Source organism: Mya arenaria, chromosome 14 (assembly GCF_026914265.1).
Source record: "Mya arenaria isolate MELC-2E11 chromosome 14, ASM2691426v1".
NCBI lineage: Eukaryota > Metazoa > Mollusca > Bivalvia > Myida > Myidae > Mya > Mya arenaria.
Window position 1 is genome coordinate 28,089,498 of NC_069135.1, and position 16,551 is coordinate 28,106,048.

Sequence of the window (16,551 nt, forward strand, 5' to 3'; positions counted from 1 at the left end):
CGTCTAAGAACAACGCGCGCGGTCCCAGCCTTCTACGTCAACGCGAAAGTGTTCAAAAACGCGAAACGAGGTCCCCACGTTAACCGTATGGGAGGGCCCAGGTGACAGCCGGTGACGTAAAGTGACGTCATATCGGTCAGAAGTAAGAACGTAGTCCCCATGCCAGCCGCCGTCTTAGAACAACGCGCGCGGTCCCAGCCTTCTACGTCAACGCAAAAGTGTACAAAAACGCGAAACGAAATCCCCACGTTAACCGTATGGGAGGGCCCAGGTGGAAGCCGGTGAGGCAAAGTGACGTCATATCGGTCAGAAGTAAGAACGTAGTCCCTATGCGAGCCGCCGTCTAAGAACAACGCGCGCGGTCCCAGCCTTCTACGTCAACGCGAAAGTGTTCAAAAACGCGAAACGAGATCCCCACGTTAACAGTATGTGAGGGTCCAGGTGACAGCCGGTGACGTAAAGTGACGTCATATCGGTCAGAACTAAGAACGTAATTACCATGCGAGCCGCCGTCTAAGAACAACGCGCGCCGTCCTAGCCTTTTACGTCAATGTGAAAGTGTTCAAAAACGTGAAACGAGATTCCAACGTTAACCGTATGGGAGGGGCGAAATTGTTCAAAAACGCGAAACGAGATCCCCACGTTAACCGTATGGGAGGGCCCAGGTGGCAGCCGGTGAAGTAAAGTGACGTCATATCGGTCAGAAGTAAGAACATAGTCCCCATGCGAGCCGCCGTCTTAGAACAACGCGCGCTGTCCCAGCCATTTACGTCAACGCGAAAGTGTTCATAAACGCTAAACGAGATCCTCACGTTAACCGTATGGGAGGGCCCAGGTGACAGCCGGTGACGTAAAGTGACGTCATATCGGTCTGAAGTAAGAACGTAGTCCCCATGCGAGCTGCCGTCTAAGAACAACGCGCCCGGTCCCAGCCATCTACGTCAACGAGAAAGTTTTCAAAAACGCTAAACGAGATCCCCACGTTAACCGTATGGGAGGGCCCAGGTGACAGCCGGTGACATAAAGTGACGTCATATCTTTCAGAAATAAGAACGTAGTCCCCATGCGAGCCGCCGTCTAAGAACAACGCGCGCTGTCTCAGCCTTCTACCTTAACGCGAAAGTGTTCAAAAACGCGAAACGAGATCCCCACGTTAAACGTATGGGAGGGCCCAGGTGACAGCCGGTGACGTAAAGTGACGTCATATCGGTCAGAAATAAGAACTTAGTCCCCATGCGAGCCGCCGTCTAAGAACAACGCGCGCGGTCCCAGCCTTCTACGTTAAAACGAAAGATTTCAAAAACGCGAAACGAGGTCCCCACGTTCACCGTATCGGTGGACCCGGTCCGACCCTTCTACGTCAACTCAAAAGTGTTTAAAAACGAGAAACAAGGTCCCCACGTTAACCTTATGGGAGGGCCCAGGTGACAGCCGGTGACGTTAAGTGACGTCATATCGGTAAAAAGTAAGAACGTAGTCCCAACGCGAGCCGCAGTCTAAGAACAACGCGCCCGGTCCCAACTTTCTACGTCAACGCAAAACTGTTCGAAAACGCGAAAGGAGGTCCCCACGTTAACCGTATGAGAAGGCCCAGGTGACAGCCGGTGTCGCAAAGTGACGTCATATCGGTCAGATGTAAAAACCTAGTCCCCATGCCAGCCGCCGTCTAAGAACAACCCGCCCGGTCCAAGCCTTCTACTTTAACGCAAAATTGTTCAAAAACGCAAAACGGTGTTCCCACGTTAACCGTATGGGAAGGCACAGGTGACAGCCGGTGACGTAAAGTGACGTCTTATCGGTCAGAAGTAAGAAGATAGTCCCCATGCGAGCCGCCGTCTAAGAACAACGCGCGCGGTCCAAGCCTTCTACGTCAACGCGAAAGTGTTCAAAAACGCGAAACGAGATCCCCACGTTAACAGTATGTGAGGGTCCAGGTGACAGCCGGTGACGTAAAGTGACGTCATATCGGTCAGAACTAAGAACGTAGTTACCATGCGAGCCGCCGTCTAAGAACAACGCGCGCCGTCCTAGCCTTTTACGTCAATGTGAAAGTGTTCAAAAACGCGAAACGAGATTCCAACGTTAACCGTATGGGAGGGGCGAAAGTGTTCAAAAACGCGAAACGAGATCCCCACGTTAACCGTATGGGAGGGCCCAGGTGGCAGCCGGTGAAGTAAAGTGACGTCATATCGGTCAGAAGTAAGAACATAGTCCCCATGCGAGCCGCCGTCTTAGAACAACGCGCGCTGTCCCAGCCATTTACGTCAACGCGAAAGTGTTCATAAACGCTAAACGAGATCCTCACGTTAACCGTATGGGAGGGCCCAGGTGACAGCCGGTGACGTAAAGTGACGTCATATCGGTCTGAAGTAAGAACGTAGTCCCCATGCGAGCTGCCGTCTAAGAACAACGCGCTCAGTCCCAGCCATCTACGTCAACGAGAAAGTTTTCAAAAACGCTAAACGAGATCCCCACGTTAACCGTATGGGAGGGCCCAGGTGACAGCCGGTGACATAAAGTGACGTCATATCTTTCAGAAATAAGAACGTAGTCCCCATGCGAGCCGCCGTCTAAGAACAACGCGCGCTGTCTCAGCCTTCTACCTTAACGCGAAAGTGTTCAAAAACGCGAAACGAGATCCCCACGTTAAACGTATGGGAGGGCCCAGGTGACAGCCGGTGACGTAAAGTGACGTCATATCGGTCAGAAATAAGAACGTAGTCCCCATGCGAGCCGCCGTCTAAGAACAACGCGCGCGGTCCCAGCCTTCTACGTTAAAACGAAAGATTTCAAAAACGCGAAACGAGGTCCCCACGTTCACCGTATCGGTGGACCCGGTCCGACCCTTCTACGTCAACTCAAAAGTGTTTAAAAACGAGAAACAAGGTCCCCACGTTAACCTTATGGGAGGGCCCAGGTGACAGCCGGTGACGTTAAGTGACGTCATATCGGTAAAAAGTAAGAACGTAGTCCCAACGCGAGCCGCAGTCTAAGAACAACGCGCCCGGTCCCAACTTTCTACGTCAACGCAAAACTGTTCGAAAACGCGAAAGGAGGTCCCCACGTTAACCGTATGAGAAGGCCCAGGTGACAGCCGGTGTCGCAAAGTGACGTCATATCGGTCAGATGTAAAAACCTAGTCCCCATGCCAGCCGCCGTCTAAGAACAACCCGCCCGGTCCAAGCCTTCTACTTTAACGCAAAATTGTTCAAAAACGCAAAACGGTGTTCCCACGTTAACCGTATGGGAAGGCACAGGTGACAGCCGGTGACGTAAAGTGACGTCTTATCGGTCAGAAGTAAGAAGATAGTCCCCATGTGAGCCGCCGTCTAAGAACAACGCGCGCGGTCCAAGCCTTCTACGTCAACGCGAAAGTGTTCAAAAACGCGAAACGAGATCCCCACGTTAACCGTATGGGAGGGCCAAGGTGACAGCCGGTGACGTAACGTGACGTCATATCGGTCAGAAGTAAGAACGTAGTCCCCATGCCAGCCGCCGTCTAAGAACTACGCGCCCGGTCCCAGCCTTCTACGTCAACGCAAAATTGTTCAAAAACGCGAAACGAGGTCCCCACGTTAACCGTATGGTAGGGACCAGGTGACAGCCGGTGAGGTAAAGTGCCGTCATATCGGTCAGAAGTAAGAACGTAGTCCGCATGCGAGCCGCCGTCTATGAACAAGGCACCCGGTCCCATCCTTCTACGTCAACGCGAAAGTGTTTAAAAACGCGAAACGAGGTCTCCACGTAAACCGTATGGTAGGGCCCGGTCCGACCCTTCTACGTCAACGCGAAAGTGTTTAAAAACGCGAAACGAGGTCCCGACGTTAACCTTATGGGAGGGCCCAGGTGACAGCCGGTGACGTTAAGTGGCGTCATATCGGTAAAAAGAAAGAACGTAGTCCCCATGCGGGCCGCAGTCTAAGAACAACGCGCCCGGTCCCAACTTTCTACGTCAACGCAAAACTGTTCGAAAACGTGCAACGAGGTCCCCACGTTAACCGTATGAGAAGGCCCAGGTGACAGCCGGTGTCGCAAAGTGACGTGATATCGGTCAGAAGTAAAATCCTAGTCCCCATGCCAGCCGCCGTCTAAGAACAACGCGCCCGGTCCAAACCTTCTTCTTTAACGCAAAATTGTTCAAAAACGCAAAACGATGTTCCCACGTTAACCGTATGGGAGGGCACAGCTGACAGCCGGTGACGTAAAGTGACGTCATATCGGTCAGAAGTAAGAACGTAGTCACCATGCCAGCCGCCGTCTAAGAACAACGCGCGCTGTCCCAGCTTTCTATGTCAATGCAAAAGTGTTCAAAAACGCGAAATAAGGTCTCCACGTTAACCGTATGGGAGGGCCCAGGTGACAGCCGGTGACGTAAAGTGACTTCATATCGGTCAGAAGTAAGAACCTAGTCCCCATGCCAGCCGCCGTCTAAGAACAACGCGCCCGGTCCCTTTTGTTCTTAAACAAAGCAATTTAAAGAAACAATCGCATATTAAAATTAAAATCAAGAAACCACAACGTCTCTCACCTGACATGACTTACGGACTAATATGCATGATTTATTGACGTCAAACGTTTGTAGATACTACTTACAAATTTCCGTTTGTGAGCGATTGATAACAGATTCATGCTTTACACCAAAGTATTATAACTGTCATACTACTTGGTCTGAGAGTGGTTTAGTTTTTGAAAAGGATGCCCATCTTTCACCAAAGTAAGTGCGGTGCAGCTAAATCAAAGTCGATAACATGAACTTTTGTTTACCCAAGTAACGAATAAAATTTTATATTTAGCAGCACCTGTATCTGTAATGTTTTAAACTAATTTTAAATAAATATATTACCTTAAATATTTTTATTAATGGCCTTTTTTACTCTCCTCCAAAATAATAGGTACTTTAACAGCTACCTCTTTTATTTGCGATTCAATTCCTCGCCAGGCTGACGGCAACTCCTCATTAGGCTTCAGCAGCTACAACACCAAGAAGATCCTGGCGGAGGGCCTCCTGGATATTGGGCTTCTAGTTGCAAATGCAACCCAATTGATGTCCCTTCTTAGTATTGGATCCGCCGCGGATTTTTATTACCCAAACCTGGTGCTCATCAGTCTTTCTGTAACACTTCAGGTAAGACAAATGTACGTGTCAATGTGCGAATGGGTGATTAGAGTGATATTTAATCAATATATGTGCATGTTCTTATTGCTAAGTATAGTGCCTTTGAAGAAAACAATATCTCGTGTCTAATTTTGATAATACAAACATACGCAAGTAATCAATAAGTAAAGTAAAAACCCTACCAGGGCACAAATGCAACTGAACGAGATACACCAACACTACAGACAGATCACCAACGTAATTCTTTTACGTTGATTTTATGTTCTGGTCGATGATTAGCAACACTTCCTTAAGGTAATATATTTTCAATTCTTAAAAAGGTTAATTGTTGATCTCATGCGTTTTATTCTAAACAACTTCTTGGATGATGTAGCTCGCAATCCTCACCTGTATAGACACATGCATCCGGCGTAATGCAAACTCTTTATTGTTTCGGAATTCCTAACTGATCTGTATATAGTTAGTGTTCTCGTCCTTCTTTTCTTTCGATATGGTCCAAGTTCATTTAAATACGAAAAAGACATCTTTTGTATCAAACGTTTAATATTGCCCTTAAGCGTTTGAATTTTAACACATTTATTCGAGATTGTTACCTGGTCCTTGGAGGTATGTTATATAATCATTTAGTGGAACAGCGTAATACTGACTGTATCAGTAATGTCGTCGTCAACATTGTCTTTGCAATCGCATGGAAAAATCAGCCACACTATTGAACGTAAATAGCAGTTTGCAATCATTTGGATATCTTTTTGTCTACTGATATGGTGTTAGTGATAAAATCCTGTGCATCAATTCTCCTGGAAGTTCCTAGTTCAGAAAGCACGCATTTAGAAGAACAACGAAAAACGTTTTCACTTTATTTGTTTCCAGATTGTTACTGATGTGTTGCTTTTTATTGGCATTAAAAGCAAGCATTTAGAAGGAAGACTTGGCTTTTCATACCTGTATTTCTTTAAAACCAATTCCCCATTTAAGATTGTGATAGGGGCTTCGCAGCTGGTCTTTGGAAGAGGCATCTAATGCAATCATTTTGGGAAACAGCCAACGTTGAATATAGTTGTTTTCTGGTCAAAATTGTATTATATTACTTAGAAGTTATCATTCCAAATTCAAGGTTGTTCCATGGCCTTTACTACTGGTCCTTGGAGGCATGGGATTGGAACCTCAATAAAAAAACGTTGAATATACGTGTGTGTCAAAATTATATTCCACTACATAAAATTACCCTCTCCTGATTTTTATTTAGGATGTACTCCTCGTAGACTGGGATTTTAAATGCTGGCTTTTAGAGCAACAGCCAGCGAAAAAACACTTAAATATCGTTTTCGTTTTGTCAAAATAGTATTCCATTCCTTTCCAGATGGCGACAGGAGCTTTGCTGCTTGTCCTTGGAGGTATGGAATACAAGCATTTAGAGGGAAGACGTAGCGCCAACCGTCTCAATAACATCATCGTCGGCTTCGTATTTGCCATCACGGTGATAAATGTGTTGGTTGCTGCATTTGGGATTAAAATGCCAGAAAACTGATTGAACTATATAAGTTGATTTTTTCTGTTCATATTTTATGATGTGATTGTAAATATTTGATAACCATGTAGCAACAAAATCAGTGTGGACTTGTTTAATATGTTTTAATTACAATGTGTTTTATATGTGAAAACATATAGTCTTTATTGTATAAACTTCCCTTTTACACAGAAATATGACACCCATGTAATAAAGGCGGATTTGTACAATAAAATGTTATGCTTCCTGGTTTGAAAGTTCAATTGTGTAAAAAATAGAACAGTTGCTAGATCAAAAGCCCTCCAAACAACATATATATTCACACCATTAAATGCATACATATAAGCTTCTACGTACTTTCTGTTGAGGTTTAAATAATTGTGTTTTTATGGCAACACAAGCAGTACAATATTTAAAATCAGAAACATCAGGTTCTGGAACAGAACAAACTTCTGAAGTAAACCTGACTGCGAGTCTAACCAACCGATGGGTTTACGGTAAAAGTGCGTTAATACCGATCAGTTGGACATTGTATTAATTCCAACTGAATAGTGTAAGATTCCTATGGATTTAGTGTGTAGAGTACATACAAATTACAAGAAACAATGTCAGTGAATTATACAATACTTCTTTCAAGGATTGTTTCAAATCCTTTTCGCGCTTTCAGACCAACATTCGTACAATAAACTTCTAGAAAAACAAAGTTACTGAAAGAATTCACCACGCGGCAAATTTCAATAAATGATGAAATCTTGTCTTTGTAGTCGTGAACTTTGACCAGCGTTGGTAGCCCAATCTGATTGGATAAAGAAGGCTGCATATACGCATCTGACAGTACATGTACTACAAATGATAAAGTAGTTTACAACCAGGTTCTTTACGAGTACATATAATTACAGATAAATGTGCATTTTTTAAATTTTAAATTAAAAAAAAAAAACATGGTGCATCAAACATTTTTCTATTCAAATCATGTTTCGTGTCTTGAAGTTAAAAATGGCTATCATGATGTAACAGAGCCATACTTTTGTAGTCATTCATTTGGTTCCACACGGGCATACTTTCGCTTTAATATGATTTCCATACTCGGTCACGTGTTTCTCTGCATATTTGTGATAATTATAAAACGTGTAAAATTTTGAAGATATGACACCAATTGGCAAAGCCAAAATTATTACACCGCACACTGCGCATGCGCACGCAACCACATGACCTAATATTGTTACCGGTACGTAATCTCCGTATCCGACTGTTGTCATGGTGATCAAGGCCCAGTACATGGCGCTGAAAGCGTTATTCATTTTCTCGTTAAATGAGTATTCGGCTGCAAACATGAAAAATCCAAACAGACACACAAGTATTGCCGTCAAAAAGAGAACCATTATAAGTTCCTCTTTTGAGGAACGAACGGTAAGTGCCATAATGTTAAACGACTTAATTGCGCGTGCAAAATCAAAAAGTCGAAATAACTGCAGAATAATTCCATACCGCACGATCACAAATAGTACAAGAGCAGGTTTTGTGGTCAAACTATCGAGATTAAACTCTAAACTAAAAATTATCCAAAAGCAGATGTAGCCAAGAAAGGTAAGAACTCTGCGTGTGTTCCAGAACCGTCTCTTAATCGGGCATGAGGTGAAACAGACCAATATCTCTGCTGTCAAAACTAATGTAAAAGCCGCCATGCTTATTAACAATGCATCATTCCATTTCAACTCTTCAAACTGTTTACCCGTCTGGTTTTTGAAGCCGAAAATGACAGCAATTCTTTGGACGACTTGAACTTCCTCTTCAGAACTTTTGTCAAATGATACGGGCAAGGTTGCGATGCAGAGTAAAACTGTCGACAATACGACAATACATGACATAAAGACTGCCCAGATCTGAAAAATGCAATCATTTAATAGTTGTGTATGTCCACTTTTGAACACATAGATAATGGGCTCGAGCCCCCAATTGATAGACATTTTATTCCTCTGATAACACTTCTGCTTTTGTTTTTAACCCAAAAAGAGAACTCGATAGTGATGCATCAGTTTAAAAATGTATTCACAATTAAGTTAAACTAATTTTGTATATGAGTAAATGGCAAGCAAATAGCAAAACAAAATCAAGTTTTGCGAATAAAAATAATTATACTGGCACATAGAACCTTAACATCACAGCACAAAAGCAATAATGATATTATCACTTCAATTATATATATATATTTCCTTTTGTCATGTCTGATGTTTCATTGTATTGATTCCTTACAATTCTGACGCAGGCGATAAAATGGAAAAGTGACAGACGTCAGAATCCATATCAAACTCATCATCCTAATTCCATTAAATTCTATTTAATTCTAACAAATCTTTCATGACCGCAAGCATGCTCTATTGTTTCGACGTAATTACATTTGCAGATTATATTTGATATGATATATCCAATAATGGCAACAATATTATTGAGGTTTATAACATACACGCGAAAATCTCAGTTTACGTAGGAATATATAGTTTTCAAGCGATTTGCTTTAGAAAAAAAAATGTCTTTACCAGTTTTTATATATTTGAGTTACAAATCTCACAACCATTTTGGGTTTTTCGCACGATCAATATTTTAATGCACGCATGTATTGGTTGAGGATAAAAAACGTTCAAGATTTTGTATTTAAGCTTTCAGATATACCACATGTTGGCTTTTTTCAACTATTTAATCATTGTATAACCAAAATTTAACTGCAAAAGAAAAACCTTAAAATGTAAATAATTTCCTTTATTTAAAAGTGAACTGAGCAACCTCCAATGTCAACAATAGTAATTTAAAGATTATGATAGCATTCTACAGAAAATAGAAGAAACCCGAAGTGATAATATCATTATTTCTGAAAGGAAAACCAATCTCGGGAACATTTCTCTTGAAGCCTGCGTCGCTACAGGCAAAAACGGCTGTGTCTCTGACACGTACTGCTTCTCTTTTTTGTATATGCTTATTGTGAATGCTCAAACGGTTTTTATAACGTGCGAATTCACATTTACGTGCAAACAACCTTTTGAAATATTTGATACTGTCATATTTATTAATTCAAACATAAATACACACTTATACAATCCGTTAACCACTTGTTAGTGTCAATGGCAACTACAAATTTCACTTTGTCTCGAATCCTTATATGAAAAACTACACAAAAAAAGCGCAGTAGCCAAAAGTTTAAACATAAACCCCGTTTAATGGCACAGGGTAAACGCCAAAGACATAGAACACAAAAACAAAAAACCACAAACGAGAAACATGGAACAACAGCACAAAACTCCACAAACAGCACAGTACATATTTACTACGTACAAGCCAGATATGTTTATCAAGAATTGTTAGGTACCGCATTGGAACGATCAGTAAAATGCAAATTTACTGTGGGTTTAAACACGTTTACGTGCACAAACCTTACTCTTATGTACCAAATGTTATCAAATAGCCTAGTCAAACGGACTTATGTAGGATCAGTGTAGTAAACGAAATCATAAAGACCTTCGCACTCAACCTACAAACGCATGTCTCGACGAGTGTGGCTCGTCCAAGAAAAGCCAAAGTCTCTCTTTAAAACTTTCCCGTTGCCCTAGCATCAGACAGACGTTTGTGTTGTTCTTGTAGTTGTCCATCAGGCGTGTCATTGTATCTTCTTCTGACTGGCCCCTGTTGAAAGAAAGGTATTAGTACATCAATCACATTTCTCTTTATAGAAAAAAGGAGGTATGTATGTCTTGCCCTACGACCGCAATGTGCAACTATATAGCTACATAGACAATAAAAGGCGTAACGAACGACAAAACAGGCATGCGATAAAAAATGTATTGTGTAATATAACGTGTATATCAATTACAAATAAAACATTTGAAGTTACGAATGTAATGTGTAAACGACAACTGTGTTCTCTACCTGTAGTAGGCTTCCCAGCAGCACGGGGCAACATGGCCCGGAGAAATCTCCCAAAAATCCAGCTCCTTCTTAAAATCCAACCCACATATGTCCTTCGGTAGATGGACAAAACCTTTTCTGTATGCATCCAGTATGATATTGAAGAAAACAGGATTTCTGTCGAAGAAGTATTCACTCCTGTCCGTACCGGTCTCCAGTTCCAAGTCATCCTCTGTCAAGCGAGCCAGCTTTGATTCTGGAAAAGTGCAGAGGGTTTCTCGGTAGCATTTAAATATTGTTCCTCCAATGTCTAATATAACGACACTTTGATTCGACACTTTTGATGAAATCGATGGCCGAATTTTCCACACTATCGTTGAGTTGTCGGCGTGTACCTTCCTGTTCATTGTGCAAATCCCATTTCAAAAACCAAAAACAAATATTACACAGTTTTTGCATAATTCACAAGATATCGACATTGCAACCGTTTTATCTTAATGTTGTGTATTTATTCACTGAATTTGCCACTATATAAGTTTCACGCAAATAAGTGACTATTCTAACCATTGTGTACTCCTCTATTTTAGTTACCCTTTAAGAGGACTGAGAGACAAACGTCTGCAACATTTGCTCATAGGGATAATTCAATACTAGACTATCATTTGTTTCTTTCATTGATAATACTCTTATTAATTTCCGGGCTTCCGGTATATTCGTCATCGTAATTTTCAATTTCCTAATCCATCGGGAGGCATTGTAGCAGCAGTGATCGGGCAACTGTAGACGTGTTGTCCAATTTAACCTCAGAGGTGAAGCATACCTTCGCAAACGGGGGAACTGTGTATGATTTGTGGTCGGTAGCCTTTGTGTATTGAAGGGTTTAAATGGATGTATGTAAGTACCCCTTCCAACAAAAAACTGTTGGTAAGAACAAGATGAATTCCAATTTCCTTGTACTTTAAAACACGAAAACCATGCCTTTTTCACATTTTAACTGTTGTTAACACTCCAATTACAGAGATTATGTATGTCTTCAGAATTTTTAATTATTTCTGGACATATTCTTTACCTCTGTTAAATTCATGAAGGTTTGAGAATTAAAATTCGAACCCCATGTAGCAAGGACATTGGTCAAAATATATGGGAACTGAGGTATTCCGTGCGTTAAACAATTCCTGGCCCTATATGCCGACCTCTCCTCCGGTGGGGAAAAACGTTCATAATTGCATCCCATACTATCATACAGCTGCCTTATACTATGGCTATTCTAAAGGTTTCCGGTCAGAAGCACATTCCTTCCAGCAAGTATTAATGTTAACAGTATAACATAATATATATATATATATATATATATATATATATATATATATAAGTTGAATTTAATCCAGTGGGTATATTACTAATATCCCCTTGGTAAAAGACATTTTAAGACGTGATGGGGCAGACGGCAGGACCAATCTATAATTCATCCAATGAACACGGACAAACCTTGATAAACTCTGAACAACATGTATATTCCAGTTTGAATACCTAAAAAACAATGGATACTCCAGGGACGAACCTTAGCTACGCTCCGTTGAATTATTTATGACCAGCACTCAGAACAGTTCAGTATGTCGGTGTTAGTTTATCAATAATGTTTTTGGTTGTTCGTCTTTATGATAAAACTGGCGACATATTTCTGCAGCTGATTTGGATGGTACTAATATTTGTAGTAAATTGTCCACAATACGTTTATAATATTGTTTTTACAATGATTAAATTATGTTCTCTTACTGTTTTTCCCGCAGGCATTTTGGTATTTAGTTTGGTAAATAGAATACTGCAGGAATAAGTATAAGAATTTATCATGTGTTTACGGTACCGATGGAAAAAAATCCGACCCGAGGGCACGCGAGTAAGCCGGTAACGAGTCCTGTTTTTCGACCCGGGCAGAAAAAACATAATTTATATTTTTTCTTGCATATATAAAATTATCAATTTGTGGGAAAAAAAGACGTTGAAAACGCCCTTTTGTACATTTCACCAAAATGCACGAGCGACGTCGTTTAGTGACGTCATAAAGCGCAGTAATTTTAAAATACCATGATGTCAAATAGTTCCTCTAAAACCGCGATTTTACGATTATTTGTATACAATTTTGATTAAAAGTATTGCATATTAATATATTGGATTGCGCTTAATTGAAATGGCATTATATTCTTTTATATACCATACAATAAAAGAAATAAGAAGTGGCGCGTTGTTGCGCGTTAATCATCTTACATGGGAGTGCGAGATGGGGTTTTCCAGCACTGGTCTCACGAACGGAAACACCCATCTGGTATGCAAAAACACGCTTCCATTGCAGTAATGATACACCTTGTACATCACTTAAGTAATGTCACATAAATGTTACTGTACATAATGAAAAACTCGTAAATAATGTATATATCATTTTGAATTTTACCAAGGCCCTTTTTTATAGCACACCGGATGGGCATTTCCGATGAATTCAGCCGTGCTGAAACATTCTGCCAGATGAGTCACGCGCTGTGACGTAAAACTTTTTATTTATATTATTATACACTTTATGTAACCATATTATGAGATTTCAATAGAAAAGTTCCATAAACATTATCTTTATAAAAATATATCTTCAAAACAATACAAAATAACCCTTAAAAGACGTGATACTTAAGGAACTTCTTGAAGTATGCAGTGAATAACTATCATTGCGCGTCATGACGTTAGTAAACATCATCGCATTTTTGGTGAAATGTACAAACATGAACTTTTCTATGCATTTTTCACCAAAAAAGTTTAGTTTAAGGTATGCAAGAAAACATATCTATCATGGGATTCCGTTCCGGATAGAATATTCCGACCCTCGGGCACGCTGCGTAGCCAGTAACTCGGCAAGCCTAGTTACCTGGCATCGCAGGTGCCCTCGGGTCGAAAACACATGACATATATTATAATTATTTTTTCCAGCCCAGTATCACAAAACTGCTTCACAGAGTACATCACTTATTTGTTAATAAAATTTCGAAAAAGTTCATTAAATTTAAAAATTAAACTAAATAGCCTTATAAATTACACCCATGTTTACATTTTGACCAACATTTTTTCAAAATATTCTATGAAAGCACGCCCCTTTAAAGGGTTTAAACGTAAGACTTTGAATCAAGCGATGCAGTTATCTAGTAACACAGACTGATTGAGATATGCTTGAAGCGCAAGCATTGTTTTGCTTGTTTCTAGTCGATCTCCGTATGCTATCAGTAGCATAATAAACATGTAACCACGTTTTCTTTTCAAATAACAATACTCACTTACTCTTCTTACAAATATAACGATACATAAGTTAGTGGTACTAAATGCTATTATGATAAATACCTGACGGAGATATTTCAACTTTCTTGAAATTTAAATGCTGTATGTTTCAGCTTTCTCTTTTCATATTTTTTCGGACATACTTTCAATTTTCAAATGTTTCTTGCGAGTGGCTTTCAAACTGAGGGGTGAATTTGTTTTATGTAAATGAAAGACTAAGAAGGAGTATGTATTTCTTTCTTGTGATGTTTGTTTCTTGTCATTGATAACTTAAACTTATTTAATCGGTATATTTGTACTTTTTTACATTATTCGATTTGTTTTCTGTTGATGAGGCATATATTGTTTACATTACTATACTCACGAAACGTAGCAGGCCGAAAGCCTTTTATCGCTTTACAACGCTTTGATTTTATTTTTATTAGCGCCTGCAAATTAATCAAAGCATGGTTATACCTTCGAAGACAATTGTCTACTTTCCATCTTTATAGTTTTTGAAGCTAAATGGTGTGTGATTTCAAAACATTTTTGGACATGCCTGATTTACTTAATCTTTTTGTTTTATTTGTATATTCACTGCATTGTTTGTACTCCTTCAACATATATCGTCACGTTATGGAATACACAGTGTTTACGTTCAACCAATTACATATTTTCTGATAAGACTCGTATCCTATTTTCTAACTTACTTAATGTAAATTACCAGGTAATACATTCTTAATATATGTTGGGTTCGTGAGAGAAATCTAGAATATAAAGAAAATGCATTAAGTGGTCTTTGACGTTGAGTAATGTTTACTCGACCGGAAACGGTATGCGCGATTTTGTTTTCATTACTTTAGCACTTTGTTTGACGCAAACCATTAGATGAAATGAATAAATCCTCGTATAACTAATTGAAGAAATATATATGAGGCCTAATGGGCGAATTGTTCAGAACTTTGTAAAAGTTAACAAAGTGAACGTGATTAACGACATCGTTGTCGACTTTTAAATTTGTTTTATTGGAGTAGGTTCTCACATTGAAAAATATTAACAAATACTGCTGAAACGCTATTTCAAATCTAGTTAACACTGCAAATCATAAAGTCATTCATTAAGCAGAGCAACAACAATTTGAAAGTTAGCAACGATGACTTCAACAACAGTGTTCGGAATAATCAGCCATTGTTCGAGTTTTTATGTTGCAAATAAAAAAACACTCAAGTTCATTCAGTCCAAAAACAACATCCTTTTAATGGTTCATCGTAGCAGGATTTCTCGTGAAGTAAGCCAGCATGGAGACATACACCGGAAACACGGCGGATGGGAGAGCGCTGCTAGTTCGATGGGACAAAGGAAATATTCGCCAGTTCTACGCACCAACGATGCTTGTAGTTGCTATTGTTTGTATATACGCTTTCATCGGCCGTCATAATGACCAAAAAGCACGTTGAGCGGGTTTTGATGTTAAAAGTACTTCAGAAATTTACTGTTTTACCACATTGATACTCTTTGTTCATTTTGGATTGTTTAAGCATGTCACTTTATTTAAATTTCGTGACTAATTTAGACTTACGCTCTTAGACTAGCTGAAGTATATGTTAATTGGAACATGTTAATAACTCGACACAAAATATGTAAAACAGTTTCATTGGAACTCAGTATAAACTGATATAAAGAAAAACAACTCATAATCTAGCGCTGAAGAGTTTATACACGAGTTTGTTCCCTTGCAGTTTTGTTTACAAGCAGTCATCTCGATGAAAGACTGAGTTCTGCAAGACGAAGTAACCGCGGTTGTTTAGTTTGATATGCGTTTAATAACTTATTCCATTTATTTAAAAAAGCAAAGCATTCAGAACATTTTATTTATTAATATTAGTAAAATAAAATATAAATACAAAACAAAAGTGAAACTGGCACAGAGGATGAGTGAGCAACTCAATAGGAATTTGCTGTAGAACGATATAAATCCATAGCCAACTTCAGGTCCGGAATTCTGAAAATAGAAGCGTAAATGTCTTATATAAAGGCATGTGCATAGTCGCAGTTGTTCATTGTGGTAAGATATAATTATAGCACAATTAAAGGGGACAAAGTCGATTGCAGTAGTTCATGGCGGTAAGATACGATATTAGCTCAAATAAAGACGACAAGGTCAATTGCAGCTGTGCACCGTGGTAAGATATGGTTTTAGCTCAATTATAGACAACCAGGTCAATTGCAGTTGTGCATCGTGGTAAGATATGGTTTTAGCTCAATTATAGACAACCAGGTCAATTGCAGTTGTGCATCATGGTAAGATATGGTTTTAGCACACATATAGGCATCCAGGTCAATCGCAGAAGTTCATGGTTTTATTATATGAGTTTAGCTCCATTATAGGCGACCAGGTCAATTGCAGTATTTATGGTGGTAAGATATGAGTTTAGCTCAATTAAAGGCGACCAGGTCAATTGCAGTAGTTCATGATGGTAAGATATTAGTTTAGCTCAATTAAAGGCGACCAGGTCAATTGCAGTAGTTCATGGTGGTAAGATATGAGTTTAGCTCAATTAAAGGCGACCAGGTCAATTGCAGTATTTCATGGTGGTAAGATATGAGTTTAGCTCAATTAAAGGCGACCAGGTAAATTGCAGTATTTCATGGTGGTAAGATATGAGTTTAGCTCAATTAAAGGCGACCAGGTAAATTGCACTAGTTCATGTTTTTAATAAGTGAGCTCAGCTCTAAT

The 16,551-nt window shown here is 39.9% G+C and overlaps 2 protein-coding genes and 1 long non-coding RNA gene across 3 annotated transcripts in view; 1 reads left to right on the forward strand and 2 right to left on the reverse strand.

Moving 5' to 3' along the window:
- The first annotated feature begins 257 nt into the window (after positions 1 to 257).
- LOC128215972 (ninjurin-1-like) lies at positions 258 to 6,644 on the forward strand. Its single transcript, XM_052922571.1, has 3 exons — positions 258 to 281; positions 4,940 to 5,125; positions 6,477 to 6,644. Exons 1-3 carry the CDS (start codon positions 258 to 260, stop codon positions 6,642 to 6,644), a joined length of 378 nt encoding a protein of 125 aa, XP_052778531.1.
- Positions 6,645 to 10,141: 3,497 nt separating this feature from the next.
- Positions 10,142 to 13,438, reverse strand: LOC128215974 (potassium voltage-gated channel protein Shaw-like). Its single transcript, XM_052922572.1, has 3 exons — positions 13,432 to 13,438; positions 10,542 to 10,776; positions 10,142 to 10,298 (listed from the first exon to the last, which is right to left on the reverse strand). The coding sequence occupies exons 1-3, from the start codon at positions 13,436 to 13,438 to the stop codon at positions 10,142 to 10,144; spliced, it is 399 nt and encodes a 132-aa protein (XP_052778532.1).
- A 2,233-nt stretch (positions 13,439 to 15,671) lies between these two features.
- The window catches only part of LOC128217212 (uncharacterized), a 2,292-nt gene continuing 1,412 nt past the window's right edge, over positions 15,672 to 16,551 (reverse strand). Inside the window, exon 3 of the long non-coding RNA XR_008258206.1 lies at positions 15,672 to 15,816. This is a non-coding gene — a long non-coding RNA (uncharacterized LOC128217212). The remainder of the gene's footprint in view (positions 15,817 to 16,551) is intronic.

Bases quoted from the DNA above. Each gene is read 5' to 3' on its own strand.
- LOC128215972 (XM_052922571.1), top strand. From the start codon at position 258: ATGGGAGGGCCCAGGTGGAAGCCG. The intron at 282-4,939 runs GTGAGGCAAAGT...ATTCCTCGCCAG, and splicing joins GAGGGCCCAGGTGGAAGCCG to GCTGACGGCAACTCCTCATT. The intron at 5,126-6,476 runs GTAAGACAAATG...ATTCCTTTCCAG, and splicing joins GTCTTTCTGTAACACTTCAG to ATGGCGACAGGAGCTTTGCT.
- LOC128215974 (XM_052922572.1), bottom strand. The intron at 10,299-10,541 runs GTAGAGAACACA...TTCTTTCAACAG, and splicing joins TGCTGGGAAGCCTACTACAG to GGGCCAGTCAGAAGAAGATA.